This window comes from Carlito syrichta, unplaced genomic scaffold (genome assembly GCF_000164805.1).
Source record: "Carlito syrichta isolate Samal-C Ts95f unplaced genomic scaffold, Tarsius_syrichta-2.0.1 Scaffold160329, whole genome shotgun sequence".
In the NCBI taxonomy this organism is placed as follows: domain Eukaryota; kingdom Metazoa; phylum Chordata; class Mammalia; order Primates; family Tarsiidae; genus Carlito; species Carlito syrichta.
In genome coordinates, this window is record NW_007104425.1 from 78,301 (window position 1) to 100,334 (window position 22,034).

The 22,034-nt window shown below is 45.2% G+C and overlaps 1 protein-coding gene across 5 annotated transcripts in view; it reads left to right on the top strand.

Annotated features, from left to right (window-relative positions):
• Positions 1–22,034, top strand: part of CLCN3 (chloride voltage-gated channel 3) — an 84,872-nt gene that overhangs the window by 56,832 nt on the left and 6,006 nt on the right. For 4 of the 5 annotated variants that reach the window (XM_008051084.2, XM_008051082.2, XM_021709117.1 and 1 more), the window contains exons 7-11: positions 4,103–4,183; positions 5,903–6,448; positions 9,828–10,014; positions 13,614–14,012; positions 19,832–20,048. In XM_008051084.2, the coding sequence (XP_008049275.1) occupies positions 4,103–4,183; positions 5,903–6,448; positions 9,828–10,014; positions 13,614–14,012; positions 19,832–20,048 (1,430 nt within the window). The remainder of the gene's footprint in view (positions 1–4,102; positions 4,184–5,902; positions 6,449–9,827; positions 10,015–13,613; positions 14,013–19,831; positions 20,049–22,034) is intronic. The other variant, XM_021709118.1, reaches the window with a different exon arrangement.

A 22,034-nucleotide genomic window follows, 5' to 3' on the forward strand; every position in this document is an offset into this window, starting at 1 on the left:
CCACTGCACTCCAGTCTGGGCGACAGAATGAGACTCCAACTCAAAATAAAAAATAAATAAATAAAAATTCACATTAAGAAGGGTTACAGGGAATCCTTTTTTTTTTTTGAATTGGAGTCTCACTCTGCCACCCAGACTGGAGTGCAGTGGCATGCTCCTGGCCACCACAGCCTCAACCGGCGATCCTTCTGCCTCAGCCTTCCAAGTAGCCGAAACTACAGGCGTGCACTACCATACCCGGCTAATTTTTTATTTATTGTAAAGATGAGGTCTCACCAAGTTGCCCGGGTGGGTCTCAGACCCGCAGGCTTAGGCAATCCGCTTGCCTCAGCCTTCCAAATCGCTGGTATTACAGGCTGAGCCACCGAGCCCGGTCAGGGAATCCTGTTTATTCTACTGTGTAAGGCAATTTTCTTGACTGTTTCTTTAGGTCAGCCTAAGATCTTCTAGAAGACCTTTACACTTCGTGTGTATTATAGATTTTCTCTGATGCTTCAGGATTGCCCTGGGGATTGAGTCTCTTGAATGCCTTAAGTTAGCTCTAGACATGGGGAACCCAGTCCCTTCCTGTTTTCCCAGTCTACATCTGCAGCCCTCGCTGTACAGAGATCTTTGGGTCCTTAAGGTATTATTTTGTTACATCTCATTAAATACTGAAAACTCAGAGGTTTCTGCCTCTAGCACAAGGCCTTTTCACCCTGGTGTTTTGATGTTATTGTTTTACATACTATAACAAAAGAAGGAGACTATTTTATCAAACTATTTAATTCATCAGTTGAAGTAATTCTAGTACATTTAAATGTTAGCTTTATTAAATTTATTAAATGTTAGTATTCTCCTTGCACTGGCAGGAGCCATTCCACAAGTGGAATACTTGAGCTCATCAGAGTCGCGTCTGTGAACAGTTGTGATTCCAATACTTCACTATAGAACAAAGCCGCTAGGGTTATCGGTTCCTGCTGTATATCTGGTACTGCTGTGGCAGGTGCTTTACTTGCCTTTTTTTTTTTTTTTGAGTGAGAGTCTCACTCCGTCGTCCAGGCTGGAGTGCAGGGGCACGCTCCCGGCCACTGCAACTTCGACCTGCTGGGCTCTGGGGAACCTTCTGCCTCAGCCTTCCAAGTAGCTGGAACTACAGGTGCTCACCACCATGCCTGGCTAATTTTTTAAATTTATTGTAGAGATGAGGTCTCGCCCAGTTGCCCGGGCTGGTCTTGAATCCTTGGGCTCAGTACTTGTATTTTAAAATTTAATTTCACAATAATTCTAGCACCATGGCTCTGCTATCCTCATTTACAGATTAGGCAACTGGGGCTCAAGACGGCTAACTAGGGCCCAAGATCACATAGCTAGTTAGTGGTGGAATGTGGATTAAAATACATTTTACTCTGCCTACAACTGTGTGGGTATAAATATGTGTGTTAAAATCAAAACAAGCCAGGCACAGTAGCTCACGCCTGTAATCCCAGCTTTTTGTAAGGCGGAGGTGAGAGGATTGCCTGAGCCACAGGGGTTCAAGACCAGCCTAGGCAACTTGGCGAGACCTCATCTCTACAATAAACCAAAAAATTAGCTGTGCATGGTGACAGACGCCTATAGTTCCAGCTACTTGGAAAGCTGAGGCAGAAGGATCACCTGAGCCCAGCAGATCAAGACTGCAGTGGCCGTGAGCATGCCACTGTGCTGCAACCTGGGTGACAGAGTGAGACTCCAACTCAAAAAACAACAGCAACAAAAAAAAACATACTGTAGCAGGGCAAGTTAGAGATAGAGACAGGACATTTGTCTGCCGATTTCATTTCTTTAAGATTTTAGGCCATTGCCAGAACATCGCTGCCCTTGCCTTGCTAAGCTATGGTATGGCCATGTGCTCTTTGAGCTATGACCAGGCCATGTTTCCTGCTTTGTCCCCCTACCCTACCTTGGGGAGGTGAATCTTCTCTTTTTCTCTTTCTTTCTAATTTAATTTCTAAGTAAACTATATTTTTCTAATCTTGAAAAATATATATTTTAATGTATTCGTTACAAGTTCACAAAATATAATTTATGAGAAAATGTTATATAAGTTAGATTTACCTAAATTTTAGGTAGGCACTGTGTTGATCAGTTAATGTTTATGACATTGTTATGTGTCACTTTAGGGTATATAAGTAGCAAGAATTCTAAGTGTTTTAGCTTTCTTTTTTATGCCCGTTCTCTTGACCTTTTTAAATTAAATGCTTCTTAAATACTTAGGAAACAGATTAAAATGTGTGTATGAGTTACGACTACATGGGTGTTAGCATAATTGTAAAATTCTATTTTATTAAATGTAGAATCAGAATATTCAGCTAAATATGTTGTTTGCAATCCTATTGTTGGAAAAAAATAGGAAGTTAAATTTGCTCCCTTTCCTCCACCAAATAACTGGAGTCTACATTCTAAAGTATAATTTAATGAAAACAAGCATTTATTTCTTTTTAACCTACCAAACTTTTATAAAGCACTTACTGGGTGTCAGGCAATATTCTAAGCACTTTATCTGTTTTTACTCAATGAATCTTCTATCTGTATTTACTCAATCACTGTCCGATTTTGGAGAAGGGAAACTGAGGCACATGGAGGTGGAGTTACTTACCCGCAGACATACAGCTGGGTCAGTAGTAGAGCCAGGATTTCAGCACAGCAGTTTAACAGTGGAGTTCATGCTCTTAACCTCTGGCATCTTGCTTTTTATTCTTTCTTTTTTTGTTGTTGTTGGAGTCTCACTCGGTCGCCCAGACTGTAGTACAGTGGCCGCTCCTGGCCACTGCAGCCTCCACCTGCTGGGCTCCGGCAATCCTTCCACCTCAGCCTTCCGAGTAGCCGGAATTACAGTCACACGCTACCACGCCTGGCTGATTTTTTGATTTACTGTAGAGATGAGGTCTCGCTGCCCGGGCGGGTCTGGAACCCGCGGGCTCAGGCCATCCACTCACCTCAGCCTCCCAAAGGTACGGGATGACAGGCTGAGCCACCGAGCCCGGCTGCTTTTTATTATTTCTAACTTCTCTTGCAGAAATAGAAAAATGGACCACTTAGGAAATGTATTAGGTAGCCTTGGATGTTTGCTGGGCTAACGTAGTGAAGGAGTGTGGACTCCAGAAGCCTAGTTAGAAATAATTCTTGGGGAGGTTGTGAGGCCAGTTTCCTGCTGGGGGAGGTTGGCCTGAGCTGGTGGTCGACCAAGGAACTGGGGAAGGCCCGAAAGCGGCTCATGGGCGGCTCCTCCTCCAGTGCAAGTTCTGGCTGGCTGCCTGCCTGTGCCTTGAGGATTGTTGCCCACGCTTCCAGAGTGAGGTTCCTTGTACTGACAGGGCAGTAATTTTAGAGGCTGGAGCTGTGAGGATACAGGGAGCTCACCAGGTGCTCAGCTCCTAGATGTCTTGCGAAGGTTTAGAATAGAGCTGTTAGCTCTAAAATCTGAAGTAGTAGTATCTCATCTAAAAATAACTACACAGTCACCACCCAAACCAGTTTCTGCTCTCCCCTGGTGACTGCACAGACACATCTTGCACTCTGTGTGTTGCTGCCTTCTTTCTACATGCTGCTCACATTAGTGTATCTGGCACAGACACTTTTGACTGAGTGGTGAATGTATGAATGACCCTTCAGTTAGAGCAGGAGAGAGAAAGGTCTCATTAGAAGAAATGGATTACCCTGCCCACGCCTGCAATCCCTGCACTTTGGGAGGCTGAGGCGGGAGGATCACTTGAGTCCAGGAGTTTAAGACTAGCCCGGGCAACATAGAGAGACTTCATCTCTACCAAAAAAAAATCAAAAAATTAGCTGGATGTGGTGGCGCACACCTGTAGTCCAGCTACTTGGGAGGCTGAGGTTGGAGGATCACCTCAGCTCAGGAAGTCAAGGCTGCTGTGAGCTGTGATCATTCCACACGGCGACAGAGTGGGACTCCTACTCAAAAAAAAATAACAACGGATACTCACCTTTGGCTTGGGAAGGCGGGAAAAGTGGGTATGAAAGTCAGACTGGGTGCTTAGGCAGCCAGGTGACTGGAGGAGCTCTCTTTGGCTCTTTGGGGTGTTTGTGTGGAGCTGTGTAGTAAGCCACGCCCTCTCTCCAGGTGCTGTCCGCAGCCTCAGCCGCGGGTGTCTCTGTGGCTTTTGGCGCACCCATCGGAGGAGTCCTCTTCAGCCTGGAGGAGGTAGGTGAAGAATACAGCAGGCAGATCACATGTTGCCGTCACAAACTCATGTTGGCACATGTCTGCTTTAGGGCTGCTGTGATAGCTATACGGACTTTCTTTTTAAGTTTCCAGATGCGTTTTTACAAAGTTGTTTTTTGCTGATTCTTACATTAAAAAGTAAGTGCTATACATGTTTCATAGCTGGAGAAAAGTATTTTTAACTATTATTTGTGCATAAATAGTAGTAATTACTTAAAATTTAAATTGATTTTGTTGAAATATTTAAAAGAAAATTTGAATTGAACTTAGAAGACATCTAAAACAATCTATCCCTATTGACTAATAATAACCTTTGTTTTTAAATTTTTTAATCAATTTCTAGTTGTGTTTTGAAGTTTTTGTGATTATTTCTGATAGTTATTGATGTTTTAGGAAAGAGCATTAGTCATTTCAGTGAATAATTTTGTTTTTGTTTTCTCACTCGTGCTTAAGATTTTTTACACATTTACACAAACATGTGACGGGAGTGTTTTTAAATTTACTTATTTCTCCCAGTTGTTGGTGTTCTTTCTTCATCTTTTAATGTAGAAGAGGCAAATTAAATACATATTTTTAAGCTAACAGAAATTGGTGATAGTACATTTAAGTACCATGATGGAATTGGATGTGAAATTCATTTTGAAAATAAAACAATGCTGCTAGGTGTTCTAAATAATTATTACACATTTATGATCAATTGATATTGTGAATTTGTAATGATCACCATTGAAGAAGAAGATAAAACACCAATATTTTTCTTATTACAGTAAAATCCATCAATTATAAGTTCTAACTGTAGCAAAATTTAGAGCTTCACCATTCAAGTTATACAGGGGGAACCCTAAAAAAACACAGATTTATCTTTTGGAGAGCGGGTAATACAAGCTTCCTCCACTAGATATGTGTTCTAGGAACCCATTGTCATCGGTGTACCTCCTAGTGTTGTTGTAAGAGGCTGCGCTTGGCTTCAGTGAATTTTTTCTGGAGATTCTTTCAGTGCGTTTGCCCATTTCATGATGCGTAATTAATACAAACAACCTACCCACACCATGCTGAGTATTCAGTTTTTGGCCCAAAACAGCCTGAATCTGTGCCCTACCCTCCCTCTTTACCCATCTCACCCTGAGCAACTTTTTTGGTTCCCTTGATTGAAGAAAAGTCCTTACATGGAAACATTTTGCCAGTGTAGAAGAGGTGAAGCAAAAAATGGCAGTGGAAAAAGCATCTCGATAGGTGGATTGCATCAGACAGAGAGTACTTTGAAGGCAACTGAAGTTTAAACATATAAGAATAAATACACAGCCGGGCTCGGTGGCTCAGCCTGTCATCCCGCGCCTTTGGGAGGCTGAGGTGAGTGGATTGCCTGAGCCTGCGGGTTCAAGACCCGCCTGGGCAGCGAGACCTCATCTCTACAAGAAATCAAAAAATCAGCCGGGCGTGGTAGCGTGTGCCTGTAGTTCCGGCAACTTTGAAGGCTGAGGCGGAAGGATCGCCGGAGCCCAGCAGGTCGAGGCTGCGGTGGCCGGAAGCGGCCACTGCACTCCAGTCTGGGCGACGGAGTGAGACTCCAAAAAAAAAAAGAATAAATACACAATTATTTTAATAAAAAATTTTTTTGGGGGGGTTCCCCCTTGTAATATATCAGAAACATTTTATAAAATTATAGCATTAACTTTACTCTTCCTTTTCTTTTTTTAGGTTAGCTATTACTTTCCTCTCAAAACTTTATGGAGATCATTTTTTGCTGCTTTAGTGGCTGCGTTTGTGTTGAGATCCATCAATCCATTTGGAAACAGCCGTCTGGTCCTTTTTTACGTGGAGTATCACACACCGTGGTACCTTTTTGAACTGTTTCCTTTCATTCTCCTAGGGGTGTTTGGAGGGCTTTGGGGAGCCTTTTTCATAAGGGCAAACATTGCCTGGTGTCGTCGACGCAAGTCCACCAAGTTTGGGAAGTACCCCGTCCTTGAGGTCATTATTGTTGCGGCCATTACTGCCGTGGTAGCCTTCCCCAACCCATACACCCGGCTGAACACCAGTGAGCTGATTAAAGAGCTCTTCACAGACTGTGGGCCCCTGGAGTCCTCTTCTCTTTGTGACTACAGAAACGACATGAACGCCAGTAAGATCGTCGACGACATTCCTGACCGGCCTGCCGGCATCGGCGTGTATTCCGCGATATGGCAGCTGTGCCTGGCGCTCATGTTTAAGATCATAATGACGGTGTTCACCTTTGGTATCAAGGTGAGGGCCACGTGCCAGTGGTGTTCACTCATCTTGACGTGTTCAGAACTTATACGGGGGATGGCACCGGACCTTCCTCTTAAGGTTGTTTCATAGTCAGAAGAATGTTGCCTTTGGGGTTTAATTTTAAGTAATGAGAAAGATAATTCCTTAGCCTGTGTTGTTGAGCATGTTATTTGTTGCTGTGTAACAAGTTATCCCCAAAGTTGGCAGCTTAAGGGAACTACTTACTTTGGTTTTGCTATTGAGCCAGCAGTTTGGGGAAGGCTCAGCTGGGCATGTTGTGCTTATGGCCTTTCACACTGCTGGTATCGAAACTGGCCGGGGCTGGTCATCTCCAGACGCCTTCGTAGCACCTGCACTGGGACACCAGGGCTCTAGGATAGATGGGTCAGTCGCGCTCTCTCTCTCTCTCTCTCCCCCCCCATTGTATGATAGACTCAAGTGTGCCATTCTTCTGGGCGCTCCCTCTGTTTCGTGTCCAGGACAGTTCATAGCTGTTCGTTTTTCAGGAATCTTTAAGTGATCTTGCTGACGGTGTGCATCATTCCTGTTATCCTCATGACATTTAATCAAATCGTATTTTTCTCCTTTTAATTAATTCACTTATACGGCCACACCTCAGAGATATTGTGAGTTCTGTTTCAGACCACCACAATAAAAATGTGCATACCTTAGTTTAAAAATACTTGATTGCTAAAAAGTGCTCACAATGGTCTGAGCCCTCAGTGAGTTGTGAGTGGTAATCTTGCTGTCTCGATGTTGATGCTGCTGACTGATCAGGGCGTTGGCTGCCAAAGGTCGGGGTGGTTGTGGCAACTTCTTAAAATGATACAACAATAAAGTTTGCTGCATCCGTTGACTCTTCCTTTCGCAGAAGATGTATGCTGTTTGATGGCACTTTACCCATGGTAGCATGTCTTTCAAAATTGGAATCAGTCCTCTTAAGCCTGCTGCTGCTTTTTATCAACTAAGTTTATACACTGTTCTTTGTCATTTCCACACCGTTCACAGCATCTTAGCCTGGAGTCGATCCCATCTGAAGAAACCGCATTCTTTGCTCGCCCGTAAGATGCCACTCCTCATCCATTCGAGCTTCCTCGTGAGAGTGCAGCAACCCAGTCACACCTTCAGGCTCCACTTCTAATTTCCCTTCTCTTGCTGTTTCCATCACGTCTGCGGAGACTTCCACCACTGAAGTCTCAAGCCCCTCAAAGTCACTCATGAGGATTGGAAGATTAGCTTCTTCCAAACTCCTGTCAGTGTTGATATTTTGACCTCTTTCCTTGAATAACGAATGTTCTTTTTTTTTTTTTTGAGTTGGAGTCTCACTCTGTCGCCCAGACTGGAGTGCAGTGGCCGCTCCCGGCCACCGCAGCCTCGACCTGCTGGGCTTCGGCAATCCTTCCGCCTTAGCCTTCCAAGTAGCTGGAACTACAGGCGCACGCTACCACGCCTGGCTGATTTTTTGATTTATTGTAGAGATGAGGTCTCGCTGCCCAGGCGGGTCTCGAACCTGCGGGCTCAGGCAATACGAATGTTCTTAATGACATCAAGAACAGCAAATCTTTTCCCAAATCCATCACAGGAATCACTGTCTGTGGCAGCTATTGTGTCATGAAATGTATTTCTTCACTAAGGCTTAAAGGTTGAAATGACTTCTTGATCTGTGGGCTGCAGAACGGATGTTGTGTACTGGAAAGAAAGCAGCATTCATTTCTGAAAATTGTCCACCAGAGCTCCTGGGTGACCAGTGCATTGCCAATGAGCAGTCACATTTTGAAAGTATTTTTTTCTTGAAGAGTAGGTTTTAATAGTGGGCTTAAAATAGTACGCCATGATGTAAGCAGACATGTTGAAACTTACACTTTGTTGTCCCATTTCTAGAGTATAGGCAGAGTAGAGTGAGCATATTTCTTAAGGGCTGTAGGATTTTCAGAATTTACCATTGGCTTCAACTTGGGTCCTTCTGCATCAGCCCCTAACAAGAGTGTCAGCCTGAAGCTTCGAAGCCAGGCATTGACTTTTCCTCTCAAGCTATGAAAGTCCTAGGTGGCATCTTCTTCCAGTAGAAGGCTGCGTTGTGCACACTGAATATGTGGTGTCTCGTGTAGTCACTTTTATCGATACTCTACCTAGAGTTTCTGGAGAACTTGCTCCAGCTTCTCCACCAGCACTTGCTTCTTCGCCTTGCACTTGCATGTTACAGAGATGCTTCTTTCTCGAAACTCCGTGGATCGTGTTTCTCCCGGAGGCTCCTCGCCTCTCTGAGCCTTCATAGAATGGAATAGAGCTGAGGCCTTGCTCTGGGTGGGGCTTTGGCTTAAGGGAACGTCACAGCTGGTTTGATCTTCTCTCCAGACCACTGAGACGTTCTCTCTCAGCAGTAATATCGTTTCACTTTCTTGTCGTTCATGTGTTAACTGGAGTAGCACTTTCCATTTTCTTCAGTAACTTTTCCTTTGCATTCACAGTTTGGCTGCTTTGCACGAGAGGTCTGGCTTTCAGCGTCTCTCGGCTCTGATATCCTTCCTTGCCAAACTCAATCACGTCTGGAGTTTTACTTAAAGTGAGAGATGTGTGACTCTTCTTTTCACTTAGAAGCCACTGTAGGGTTATTAACTGGCCTAATGTAATGTTGCTGTACCCAGAGAGGAGGGAGACCTGAGGAGTGGGGGAGGGTGGGGGTGGCCAGGGCCAGTCAGTGGAGCCCTCGGGACACACGCAGCACTTGCTGAGTTCTCTGTCTTACACGGGGGCAGCTCATGGTGCCCTGGAGCAACTACAGTAGGACCATCCAAGGTGCTGGGCGCAGATCACCTTAACAGATGTAGTAAAAGAGAGAACGTTTGAAATATTGTGATAATTACCGAAATGTGATGCAGACGTGAAGTGAACACAGGCTGTTGGACAGGTGGTGCTGAGTGACATACTTGAAGCAGGGTCTTGTGAGAGCCGGTCAGGCAAAGCCCAGCACAGTGAGAGGCCTGCCCAAGTTGGGTGTGCGGTCAGATAGCCGCGTCACACACCTCTCACCAGGAGGAGCAGCTCCTCTCCAGCCTTCTGTAAATGTACGGGCAACATGGTCTTGAAGTCGAGTGCAGTGCTTCAGGCTGAACTGATCCAGTTTTATGGGAAATGTTTTCAACTATATATACTGCCCTTTCTCCTCTTTCATTTCGCGCCGGGCTGATGAAGATCTCGTTAGGGACTGGCATTCGGGCACTCCTGAGCTAAAGCCTTGCTGGCCGCAGAGGAACTCCCTCTGGCCGAGAGCGGTTTGTTGCTTGGTAACTGCACAGAGTCACGTGGCAACACAGGCTTGGGCCTGCAGCCTGAGGCGTGAGGCCCTGGGCCCAGCGCAGTCCTGTCTCCGCAGGTGCCCTCGGGCTTGTTCATCCCCAGCATGGCCATCGGCGCGATCGCGGGAAGGATCGTGGGCATCGCCGTGGAGCAGCTGGCCTACTACCACCACGACTGGTTCATCTTCAAGGAGTGGTGCGAGGTCGGGGCGGACTGCATCACTCCTGGCCTCTACGCCATGGTCGGGGCCGCCGCGTGCCTGGGTAATGCCGTCGGCGTGGGTGGGCGCGGCCTCGCGGGGGGTGGGCAGGAGCACCCCGGGCGGGGGCGGGGCTGGAGCGCGGGCGCGGAACCGCCAAGGGGCCGCCTCCGCAGGGCAGCGCGAGCCGCGAGGCTGTGCGCCCCGCAGCGCCGCGGTGTCGGCCCGCCGTGGCCGAAGGTGGTTTGCCGGTCCTGCCCCATCGACGGTGCAGGCACAGCAGAATGAGAAGCCGGTAACTGTCTGTGTTACTGAAAAAAGCAAAGTATCCGCCTTGAGTACTTGCGTTCACTGTTCTGGGGGCATGAAGAATAGCTCTGTTTGTATTTAAAGCGTTAGCTAAACTTCTGTTCTAATGCACAAGAATAGCCTCTTGACTGTCTTTGTGTGATTGGTCTTCAGAAGCGACCGTCACAAAGTAGCAAGTATGTAGGAAGCTCCCCTTCGTTTTAGCACCGGACTGGCTACCGCGAGTAATGGGACAGGACGAGTGAAGCAAGGAGCAGGCGCGCGCCGGAGACGGGCAGGCGGAGCCGGCCCGGTGACGCCCTCCGCGCTGAGTCCAGAGCACTGCTCGACGTCGGGGCGGGCAGAGCTAGAGTCAGTGCCGGTAGAGCATGAGCGTTTGTTTCCAGAACGCGTCTGTTTTTCTCTTTTTTCTTTTTCTTTTTTGAGTTGCAATCTTACTCTGTCACCCTGGCTGTAGTGCAGTAGCATGATTACAACCCCCACAGCCTCAAGCTACTGGGCTCCCGCAATCCTTCCGCCTCAGCCTTCCAAGTACTTGGAACTACAGGCACGTGCCACCATGTCCGGCTAATTTTTTTATGCATTGTAGAGATGAGGTCTGGCTCTGTTGCCCAGGCTGGTATCAAACCCATGGGTTCAGGCAGTCTTCTTGCCTCTGCCTCCCAAGGGGCTGGAATTACAGGCATGAGCCACTGCGCACAGCTAGGGACTTGTACATTTAAGAATAGATGACTTGAGGGCCAGCCGCGGTGACTCAAGCCTATAATCCCAACACTTTGGGAGGCCAAGGTGAGTGGATTGCCTGAGCCCATGGGTTCGAGAACAGCCTGGACAACTTGGTGAGACCTCATCTCTACAATAAACAAACAAATAAATAAGTAAAATCAGCCCGGCATGGTAGCACACGCCTATAGTTCTGGCTACTTGGCAGGCTGAGGTGGAAGGATTGCCAGAGCCCAGTGGGTCGACACTGGCGTGGCCATGAGAATGCCACTGCACTCTAGCTTAGTCGACGGAGTAAGACTCCGACTCAAAAAAAAAATGACTTGAGGTGGCATGGGAAGACGACTGGGATGGTAGGCTGGCATCCAGGGGCTTAGAGGAAGCAGACTCCAGTGGAGAGCTTTTGGGAAAGGAGGCCAGACTGGGGAGAAGCAGCAGATTGTAAAAAGACACGGAAGTCAGTTGTTCAGGATGGGTTTATATTTGGAATTGGCCAGATTTGTGGCAGCCTGGCTTTGCCATCTTGAACTTAATGACTTGGGGGAAGTTCCTTTCATTTCTTATTTTTCGTCTACGAAACATAGATGAGATAACACCAGTTAATCTCCTGTGATTGCTTTGAGGATTATATGAGTTCACATGCATGTCAGGCTGCCAGCCAGCAGAGTGTGTGGTGAAGTCAGTGGCTAGTTTGAAAGAAAAGCCCTTGTGAACGGATGAGGACATGCCTGGCATAGGGTAGACACGCCATGTACAACAGGTTCTTTTCCCTTCTACTTTCAGGTTAATGTACGAAAAGGAAGAGTGAGCTTATTACAGCTTGAGTTGGCATGCCCTGGAGGACTTTGAGCAGAGGAGCAGCACGGGGAAAGTAGACTTGGGAGGGTGAACATGGAGACGGCTCACAGAGGGGGTGAAGGGAATGGAGCCTGGAGTAAGGACGCAGGATTAAACAGTATCAAAGTTTAGGAACAGTGGGCATGGTGGTGTATGTCCATAATTCCGGCTATTGGGGAGGCTCAAGCTAGGGATTTCATGAACCCAGGAGTTTAAGGCAGCCTGGGCAAGGTAGCAAGACTTCCAATCTTTAAAAACAGAAAACAAAAAGATAAAATTAAGGAACGAAGTCTTGAGGACCTGAACTAGGTTGGTAACAGTGAGAATATTAGGGAGACCTGTAGGCAGATTTTACAGGTGAAATCAGGTTGGACTTGCTGCAGTCTAGCTGTGGAATAAGTAAAGGGATGACCCAAGAGTGGCTGCCTAGGCTATTAGAAAGAACATGGCGCCTGGTGGAGTCAGGGAAGTTTGGAAGGGGAGTCATTTGGGAAAGAAGAGAACTGTGGTTTTAAGTGCATGGTGTGTTCTGTGACAGCAGGTCATCCGAAGTCTTTGCAGTTGGAAGATGAGACAAAACCAGCAGAAAGATATGGATGCCTAACTTGAGACAGGGGACAAGGGCAACAGTAAATAGGAGGGTGTGGGTTAGGGAGACATCACCATGGAGATGGCAGGTGAGCACGATGACTTAGGGATCGGACGGATGAGTCTATTTTGAGTGCACGTTACATCACTAGTGTAAATCACAAGGCACCAAAACACTTTGCTCATCTTGAAAACACTTAGAGGAGGGAAATGTGCTAGTATCCCATATTCGTATGTGAATGTGTATATGTGTATAAGGTCCAACAGTTAGGGTTGCGAACTACCCTAGAAAAAGCACTCTATACCCCATTGCCCAGTCTCACTACAGTCACCTCCAAAGTGCATCCCTTGGGAAGCTACGCACCTAGGCCAGTGCCTGGTCTGCCTGTCGGAGCAGCTTTGGAATTCCCTTTCTGGAATGGACATCAGAGCCGTCATTGTTACTTGTTCCAGTGTGACAATTAAGTTTGCAAACTTGCCATCGTGCACTTACCTTGGCAGCCCTGTACAAATTATTGGAACATCCTGCCTGCTCACCTGACTTTTTTCTTTACCTGAAGATGAAGGAAATACTGAAAAGAATACATTTGATGACATTCAGGACATCACAGGTAATACGATGATGGCTCTGAAGGCCATTCCAGAAAGAGAGTTACAAAATGGCTTTGATGAATGGAGCAGGTGCCACTGTCAGGGCAGAGCATCTCAAGGGGAGTACTTCAAAGGTGACCGTAGTGATACTCAGCAATGAGGTATGTAGCACTTTTTCTAGGATGAGTTTGCAGACTTAGTGTTGGACCTCGTATATATTGTAAATGGGTAGCAAACAAGATAACAGTGATATACCTCACATTCCTGAAGAATCAGAATAAACTTTTATGAGAGTGAGATTATGTATTTGCTGCAGGGTATACCAACACAGCAGAATTGTTGGTTGATCAGCTTTGGTTTTTTATGAGATAGACAGATTTTGAAATCTTATCTTAACATTCTGTATTATAAACAGAGAGGATGGGTGTTTCTCTAGATCTTATTAAAAATAGTGGTTATTGTCCTAAGAGAGGAGTAGTCCATTTTTGATAATGCTTTTCCCTAAGTCCTAAGTTCTGCTTACAGTTTTGTCTTCAATTGCCTTGTGCAAAGTTCTAGTAACATGCAATAACCAGGATCCTGTCCTTTCTTACCAGTAGTTCTGATTTTTTTCAGGTGGTGTGACAAGGATGACGGTCTCATTGGTGGTTATTGTTTTTGAGCTCACTGGAGGTTTGGAATACATTGTTCCCCTCATGGCTGCAGTGATGACCAGTAAATGGGTTGGAGATGCCTTCGGAAGGGAAGGAATTTACGAAGCGCACATCCGATTAAACGGATACCCCTTCTTGGATGCAAAAGAAGAGTTCACCCACACCACCCTGGCTGCTGATGTCATGAGACCCCGAAGAAATGATCCTCCCTTAGCCGTCCTGACACAGGATAATATGACAGTGGATGATATAGAAAACATGATTAATGAAACCAGCTACAATGGATTTCCTGTCATCATGTCAAAAGAATCTCAGAGATTAGTGGGATTTGCCCTCAGAAGAGACCTGACGATTGCAATAGGTACTCTTTTAAAAATACACACATACACACACACACACACACACACACACACACACACACACACACACACGATAGATTTCTAGAAAAAAGGAAAGCAATGCAATTTCATTGGTTGGGTTTTTGGGGAAAGGGACATTATTTTATGTTCCTAGGAAAGGAATTTACGCCTCAGCGATTTCTTTTGACTGGGAATTGTTATCAGAAATTAGAGTCAGATCCTCTTTTTTCCCACTCAGGTAATCCTTGTTAAGCTAGTTACTCATATTAGCATGTAGTATAAGACCTTAGCTAAATACGTAATAAAGTTGGGTTATTTGAATGCAAGTTACGGAAAATCCCTAGTTAGGTTTACAATATTAATTTATAATATCTAGTTTAAAGTGAAAAAGATCACTGAGACTTTGTGTCTGATAGAGTGCCAGGTTGAAAACACGTATCAGGGCCGGGCTCCGTGATTCAAGCCTGTAATCCCAGCACTTTGGAAGGCCGAGGTGAGGGGATTACCGGAGCTCACAGGGACGAGAACAGCCTGGGCAACTTGGTGAGACCTCATCTCTACAATAAATTAAAAAATTAGCTGAGTGTGGTAGTGTGTGCCTATAGTTCTGGCTACTTGGAAGGCTGAGGCAGAAGGATCGCCTGAGCCCAGCTGGTCGACGCTGGGGTGGCTGTGAGCATGCCACTGCACTCCAGCCTGGGCGACAGAGTGAGACTTCCAACTCAAAAAAGAAAAGAAAAGAAAGAAAACGCCTATCAGTCCTATTGTACTTTATGCCGACATTCCTGAAAATACAGTTGAAAGATATTAGCCGTATTATGAATCTTGGAGAAAAATGAAACTTCTTCTACAGAGGAAGCAATTATGTTCTTCCAAAATTCATCTTTCCTTTACCTTGTAGTCCTGTGGTGTTGATGAGGAGACCAGTAAGACTTTTAATTCTTTCAACACGATCTGATTGCTTTCTCCCAGCCCCCAAGGATGATAAAGGATGGACACATCCAACCATTGCTTGTGACTCTCAGTTTTCAGTACAGGACCCTGAATGGAAGTGTCAAGCACTTGGCCTTTCCCAAAGGTCATTCTTGGGAGCATACATCTCCCTTCCAGCTTCCTCTGTAGCCATTGCAAAGGGTTGTAAAATAATTATTTTGTCATTTGGAGAGGGAAAGCAGGCAGTGTTTGATAGAGTATTTCTCAACTCAAACGGGCAACTCTTAGTTTGCAAGACAGAGAGAGAGAGAGAAGAGGGGAAAGAAAAAAGATCCTACAGAGAACACCCTGTTCAGTTTAGGAAAAGGCAACAGTTTCAGAAGGATTTTTCAAATTTAGCTTAGGTAATGCAACAACAGAGTATTCTGTCAGACTTGCCTGTGTTCAAGCATTTTGAATGCTAAGCCATTACCATGGCCAAACCTAGTCAGAAAATAATTTCACTAAGATTCCCATCCTCTGGTTTCTTCTAGTAGCCAAAGAAAAGGAAAAGAAAGTCAGAAGTTTGGAATTTACATAGAAATTTAAAGGGAAAAGGCCAGTTTTTTTAATAGATAAAGAAAGTGGCCGGGCTCAGTGGCTCAGACTATAAACCCACGCCTTTGGGAGGCTGAGGTGAGTGGATTGCCTGAGCCCGCGGGTTTGAGACCCACCTGGGCAGCAAGACCTCATCTCTACAATAAATCAAAAAATTAGCCGAGCATGCTAGCGCACTGTAGTTCAACTACTTGGAAGGCTGAGGTGGAAGGATCGCCGGAGCCCAGCAGGTCGAGGCTGCGGTGGCCGGGAGCGGCCACTGCACTCCAGTCTGGGCGACAGAGTGAGACTCCGACTCAAAAAAAAAAAAGTGGTGAAATTAAGAATCATTCATTATCCTACTGATTCTGTGGACATATTTTTAAAAGTTTTGCCACTGTCTTGAGAGGATATTGGGTTAGGAGATAACATTGGTTTAAGGGAATAAGGGCACTATCCATGTGTGAAATATCAACTTGTCTTCAGAAACATTATGTGGCTTTTTGAACACACCTTAAATATTAACCCACATATATTTTTGTAAAGTTTTAAATTTTTGACTGGGAAACAGACCTGTACACTAAATTTTTTACATGTGTACATGTATGTGTGTGTGTGTACAGTAAAATTACATCATATATATTATAAACATATAAGAGGTCTGACAATTAGGTTCACAAACCATCCTAGAAAAAATGCTACATACCTCACTGCTGATTATCACTACAGTCACTTTCGAAGTACTCACCTTGGGAATCTATGCACCAACTGTCAAAGCAGTTTTGGAACTCTGGAGAATGACCATCAGAGCTGTAGTCATTATTTGTTGAGGTGTGACAATTACGTTCACGAACTTGCCACCATACGCTTACGTTGACAACACTGTATAAATAACTATTGGAACACCCCCCCCACCCACACACACACACACGCATCTGATCTGGCCCCCTGTGACTTTTTTCTTTACCTGAAGATAAAGCAAATATTGAAAGGAAGACATATGATGGCATTCAGGACATTAAGGGTAATACGATGCCCGCTCTGATGGCCGTTCCAGAAAAAGAGTTCCAAAATTGCTTTGATAGATAGACTAGGAACCGGTGTCGGTATGTACCTTCCCGAGGGGAGTACTTTGATATTCAGCAATGATGTATGTAGCACTTTTTCTAGGATGTCTGCAAACTTAACGTCGGACCTCACATATGATTGATTATACTTTTTTTGAAGGACAAAAAAATTCTCCATGCTGTCTTATAATATAAAGTCACTGAAATATGCTAAATTAGGTAAGTTTGCTTGTATGATACTAAAGCAGAATTTTGTAGAATATTAAGCCCAAATGAGAGTTATCAGATTATTTAGAATCATTAAAATAGGAGTGTTGGGTCTTTAGATATCTGAGTAATATCAGAAAATGAAAATTATGATCTCTATTTCAGAGGCCTTTGAATGAACAGCATCAAAAATATTTTAAAAAAATGAACGAACAACCTAGCAGATATCCTGGCCCTTAGTAAATATTTAATAAATGGTTCTCATTAAAATAGTGCATTCAACTAGGCATGGTGGCTTACACCTGTAGTTCCAGCTACTTGGGAAGCTGAGGTGGGATCATTGCTTGAGCCCAGAGTTGGAGGCTACAGTGAGCTGTGATCATGCCACTTCCCTCCAGCCTGGGCAACAGAGCAAAACCCTATTTTTAAAAATGTTTAAATCACTGTGTTAATATACAGTGATACTTGTTTTTAATTTTTTATTTTTAATGGAGAAAAATTATATATTGTGATGTTTTGATATCTGTTATTGTGAAATAATTAACTCAATATATTTAACTTATTTATTACCTTACCTACTTTTTTGTGATGAAAGCATTTTTAAAGGCTCTCCTTGGCATTTTTCAAATAAAAGGTGATTTTTTTAAATGACAGATTTAAGTCAAAGAGACTGAATGTTCACTTCTGCTACCTCATGTGTGAAAGGAGCATTCCGTTAAATAAATAAATAAGTTAATTAACAATTTTTTAAAAACAGAATTAAATGTTTTGTCATTAAATTGCGTATCTAAACATTCAGTATAATTTCATTGATTTATTTGTTATTTTATGAGTATTTAAGGTTTATAATTGGGTGAGTTTTAAATCAGAATGTTATACATGCTACTTAATGTCACACTTCACATATTTTTATTTCATGCCTTTAGTATCAAGTTATTTTCGCTGTCATTATTTATTTTATTAGTGACAGAGTCTCACTATGTTGCCCAGGGTGGTCTTCAACTCCTGGGGTCAGGTGATCCTCCTACCTCAATTTCCCAAGTAACTGAGTCTACAGGTATGTGAGTACCACAACCAACCTACCATAGTTACTCTTTTTTTTTTTTTGAGTTGGAGTCTCACTCCGTCGCCCAGACTGGAGTGCAGTGGCAGCTCCCGCCCACTGCAGCCTTGATCTGCTGGGCTCCAGCGATCCTTCTGCCTCAGCCTTCCAAGTAGCTGGAATTACAGGTGCACGTTACCAAGCCCGGCTTATTTTTTGATATATTGTAGAGATGAGGGCTCGCCAAGTTGCCCAGGCGGGTCTCGAACCCGCAGACTCAGGCAATCCACTCACCTCAGCCTCCCAAGGCGTGGGATTACAGGCTGAGCCACCAAGCCCGGCTCCATAGTTACTTTTAATAGTTTTGTCTTTTAACTTTCATGCTAGAGTTAGAAGTGATTTGCATAATCCATTACAGTTTTAATTAGAATATTCTGGATTTGACAATATATTTCTGGTAACAATAGTTGCATGCAAAACTTTAGACTTTTGCTCCCCTCCTCCACATTTTGTTCTGTTTATACCACATTTTGCATCTTTTTATTCTTTGACTCCATTAATGATGTATCATGGCAGTTTCACTCCACCACTGAATGGTCAGACACAGGTCACTAGCCACATTCTCAGGAGCCACAAGCAGTTTAATGAGCATTTTTCAGAAGTTGCTGATGTCGGTTGCTAGCGGACCTTCTCTTCCCTGCCACGGTCACGCTTTAGGGTGGCCTGGTGGTTCCCTCACTCCATGCTGTCTTCCTCGAATGCGCTGGACCACCATCCAGAAGGCCTGCCTTGCGCGGTGTGGTGTTCACAGTCAAATCTGCTGCCAACCTTAGGACCGATGCTCATTATTTTTTTGGCTTGAATGTTTTTATAGCAAAACTCAAAATCTGTTCCCTATAACAAATACCGTATTTGAGTAGCATGTCTTCAGTTTTGAAGAATGCTACTCAAAATGGAAACATAAGCTGAAGGATGATTTTATTTTCAAATTCTCTCCGTTCTGTGGGTTTCCTCCTTCCCATGTCTCTGGACTTGTCTCCACCTTGGCCATTCTTGTCCGGCGTTTCAGAGACGCCTGCAGCAGGAGGCAGCGCTTGGAGGCGTGCAGGGGAGAAAGGAGACCAGCAGCGCCTTTGCAAGCTTCCCAGCCCCAGAGATGAGTCTGAATGCACTTGGGCTTGATGGTAGTTCCAGTCTGTCTGAGCTGTTCACAACTCATCTGAAAAGTTAAACTTCAGCATCAGGAAAGCAAAGATGCGCACTGATCCTCAGGGGCAGAGCCCCAGCCCAGTCACGGGCAGGATGGACTCCAGTGCTCCTGCCGCGCAGGATGGGTGACATTCAGCCTGAGCAGGTGTCCTCGGATGATGGTCTCATAATTAGTGCAGGTTGTAAAATCCCACCTTCCAGACAAACTTCCTTATCCCCCAAGAATACAGCTTCAGCCCTGTAAAGAAAATTGCTCAATAAAAATACTTTTTTAACAAAAAAATATTTTATTTAAATGAAGACAGTTTGTTATTGCTGGCCTCTAACTCAGATAAGAAATTGCTAAATAAAGAAGAAGATAGGAAAAAGTAAAGGGATCAGAAATCACAAGATACATTAATTTCCTTTCTCCGGGCTGGGTGCAGTGGCTCATGACTGTAATCCCAGCACTTGGGGAGACAGAGGTAAGAGGATTGCTTGAGCCCTTGAGTTCAAGACCAGCCTGGGCAACTTGGCGAGACCTTGTCTGTACAGTAATGCAAAAAATTAGCTGGGTGTGGTAGTGCGTGCCTGTAGTTCCAGCTACTTGGAAGGCTGAGGTGGAAGGATGGCCTGAGCCCAGCAGATCGAGGCTGCAGTGACCGTGAGCATGCGACTGCCCTCCAGCTTGGGCAAGAGAGTGAGCTTTCAACTCAAAAACATTTTTTAAAAATTTCTGAATAGACAAGTTCCCTATTTTAAAAAATCTATCAGTTTAAAATTTCTGGTCTCTTCTGTCTCTTTTCAGAAAGTGCCAGAAAAAAGCAAGAAGGTGTCGTTGGCAGTTCCCGGGTGTGTTTTGCGCAGCACACACCATCTCTTCCAGCAGAGAGCCCCAGGCCCCTGAAGCTCCGAAGCATCCTGGACATGAGCCCATTTACGGTGACCGACCACACCCCAATGGAGATTGTGGTGGATATCTTCCGGAAGCTGGGCCTGAGGCAGTGCCTGGTGACGCACAACGGGTAAGCGTGGTGCCACGGAAGTCCGCTCACTTGCCAGCGTTGAGGGCCTTTCCAGCAGGGTCTGGATCATGACTGGGGGAGTGCATGTCTCCCCTCTGAGGGGGAACGTCTGACATCTGGTACGGTCCCGGATACAGGGTCAGTGTTTGGACGTCACACTTAGCACAGTCAGAAAGACGTCTCCTGCCTGCGCCACTTCTTGGCTGGGTTGAGAAGGAAGAGGCAAAACCGCCTGTGCAGCACATGTGGGCTGAGGGCGTTTCCTTTCTTGGTGGCACAGCGGCTCCTGCACGTGGGGCTGCACAGCCTGCCTGCTTCTCCAGCCCAGCAGTAACTTCCTGGGCGTTTTGCTGTTTGTGGACTGTCTCAGCCAGTGTTGGCTGTGTGGTGTCATAAAGGGAAGGTTATAGAACTAAAGGAAGTGTATAAATCAGCTGTCTCCTTCAACAGCTGCCCTGTGTTCTGTCTGCCTTCTCTGCCGATGGGTCTTTATTACACCTGCTGGTGACAGATACACGTGTGTGTTTAAAATGCAGACACTGATCACTTACTTTTCTGCCTGTTACACATAAGCTGCCAGGGTTTCCCCGTGATAGGAGTACGAGAAGCGATTGATGTCAGGGAGCATGGACAGTGCACATGGCCTCCTGCTTCGTCAGCGTCATTGCCCCCTGGGCCTGGGAGGCCCCGTTCTTTCTTTAGGTCCCTTGATGTCCACTGTCTGTCATTCCTTGTTGGAATCCTTGGAAGCACTGTTAGATCTGAAGGCAGACAGCAGGAAGGAGAAACAGGGTGTTCCAGAATTAGGTGTGAGCAGAACAGCAGGCCCTGAGACCATGTCGCTGTGGAAGCACAACACGCTTAGAGGGCCACAGCACCCGGGGGACAGGACATCGGACGCCTGTCCAGAGAAGGGAAGAAAGGGCAGAAAGGGAGGAGGTGTGCTTATCTGCTGGGCCCCTCACTGTTCTCCTGTCTGACTGGCAGGCCCTGTGCACCCAGGTGCTGAGACTTGCCCAGGATCATGTGCTGAGGTCGCAGATGGGGAGTCGAGCCGTCTTTCCAACTCTCAGACCTAGTCTCTTGACAGTGTTTTGCATGGTCCCTGAATGGAAAAAGAAATCTCCCTTTATGATTTCTGAAACTAGAAACTTTTCTTGGCCACTATATTAGATTGGGATAGAAATAAAAATATAAAGCTAGAGATTAGATCCATGTTTAGTGTTTTTCACTGTGCTAACCAATTAAAATAACTCTTTACTAATATGAAGTAAATCACCAAAGGGCTGAAGCTGTTTATTAACAGCAGGGAGTTTGGAGAAGAGATGTATATAATATTACTGTTAACTATTTTATTTTGTTTGGTATTGTTTAATTTAAAAATTATACGGGCCAGGTGTGGTAGCTCATGCCCATAATCCCAGCACTTTGGGTGGCGGAAGCAAGAGGATTGCCTGAGCTCAGGCATTCGAGACCAGCCTGAGCACCATGGTGAGACCTCGTCTCCACAATAAATCGAAAAGTCAGCCGATCATGGTGGCACAAGCCTGTGGTTCCAGCTACTTAGAGGGCTGAGGTGGAAGGATCCCCTGAGCCCAGCACGTCGAGGCTGCGGTGACCATGAGTGTTCCACTGCACTCCAGCCTGGGTGACAGAGTGAGACTCCAACTCAAAAAAAAAAAAAAAAAAAAAGTGACACCAAACTTCACTGTTTAAAACTGTAATAAGTACTAGTTTAAAGGGGTGACTTTTCATAAAGCTGTGCTGGTCCTTGGGCCCTCGTAATGATTAAATGGCCCAGTTGGGGCCTGTGCTGAGTCGGCACAGATGGTGATTTGCTTCGAGTGATTCTGTGCCTGGCATGGCTTATTCTTTGATGTACTGACAAATATAAATGTTGTTCTCTAAGTTCCGATTAACTGTGATCACACAGCTGCTCTGTGGGTTGATCTTCATGCTTCAATTTGCTAATTAATATTCACAGGT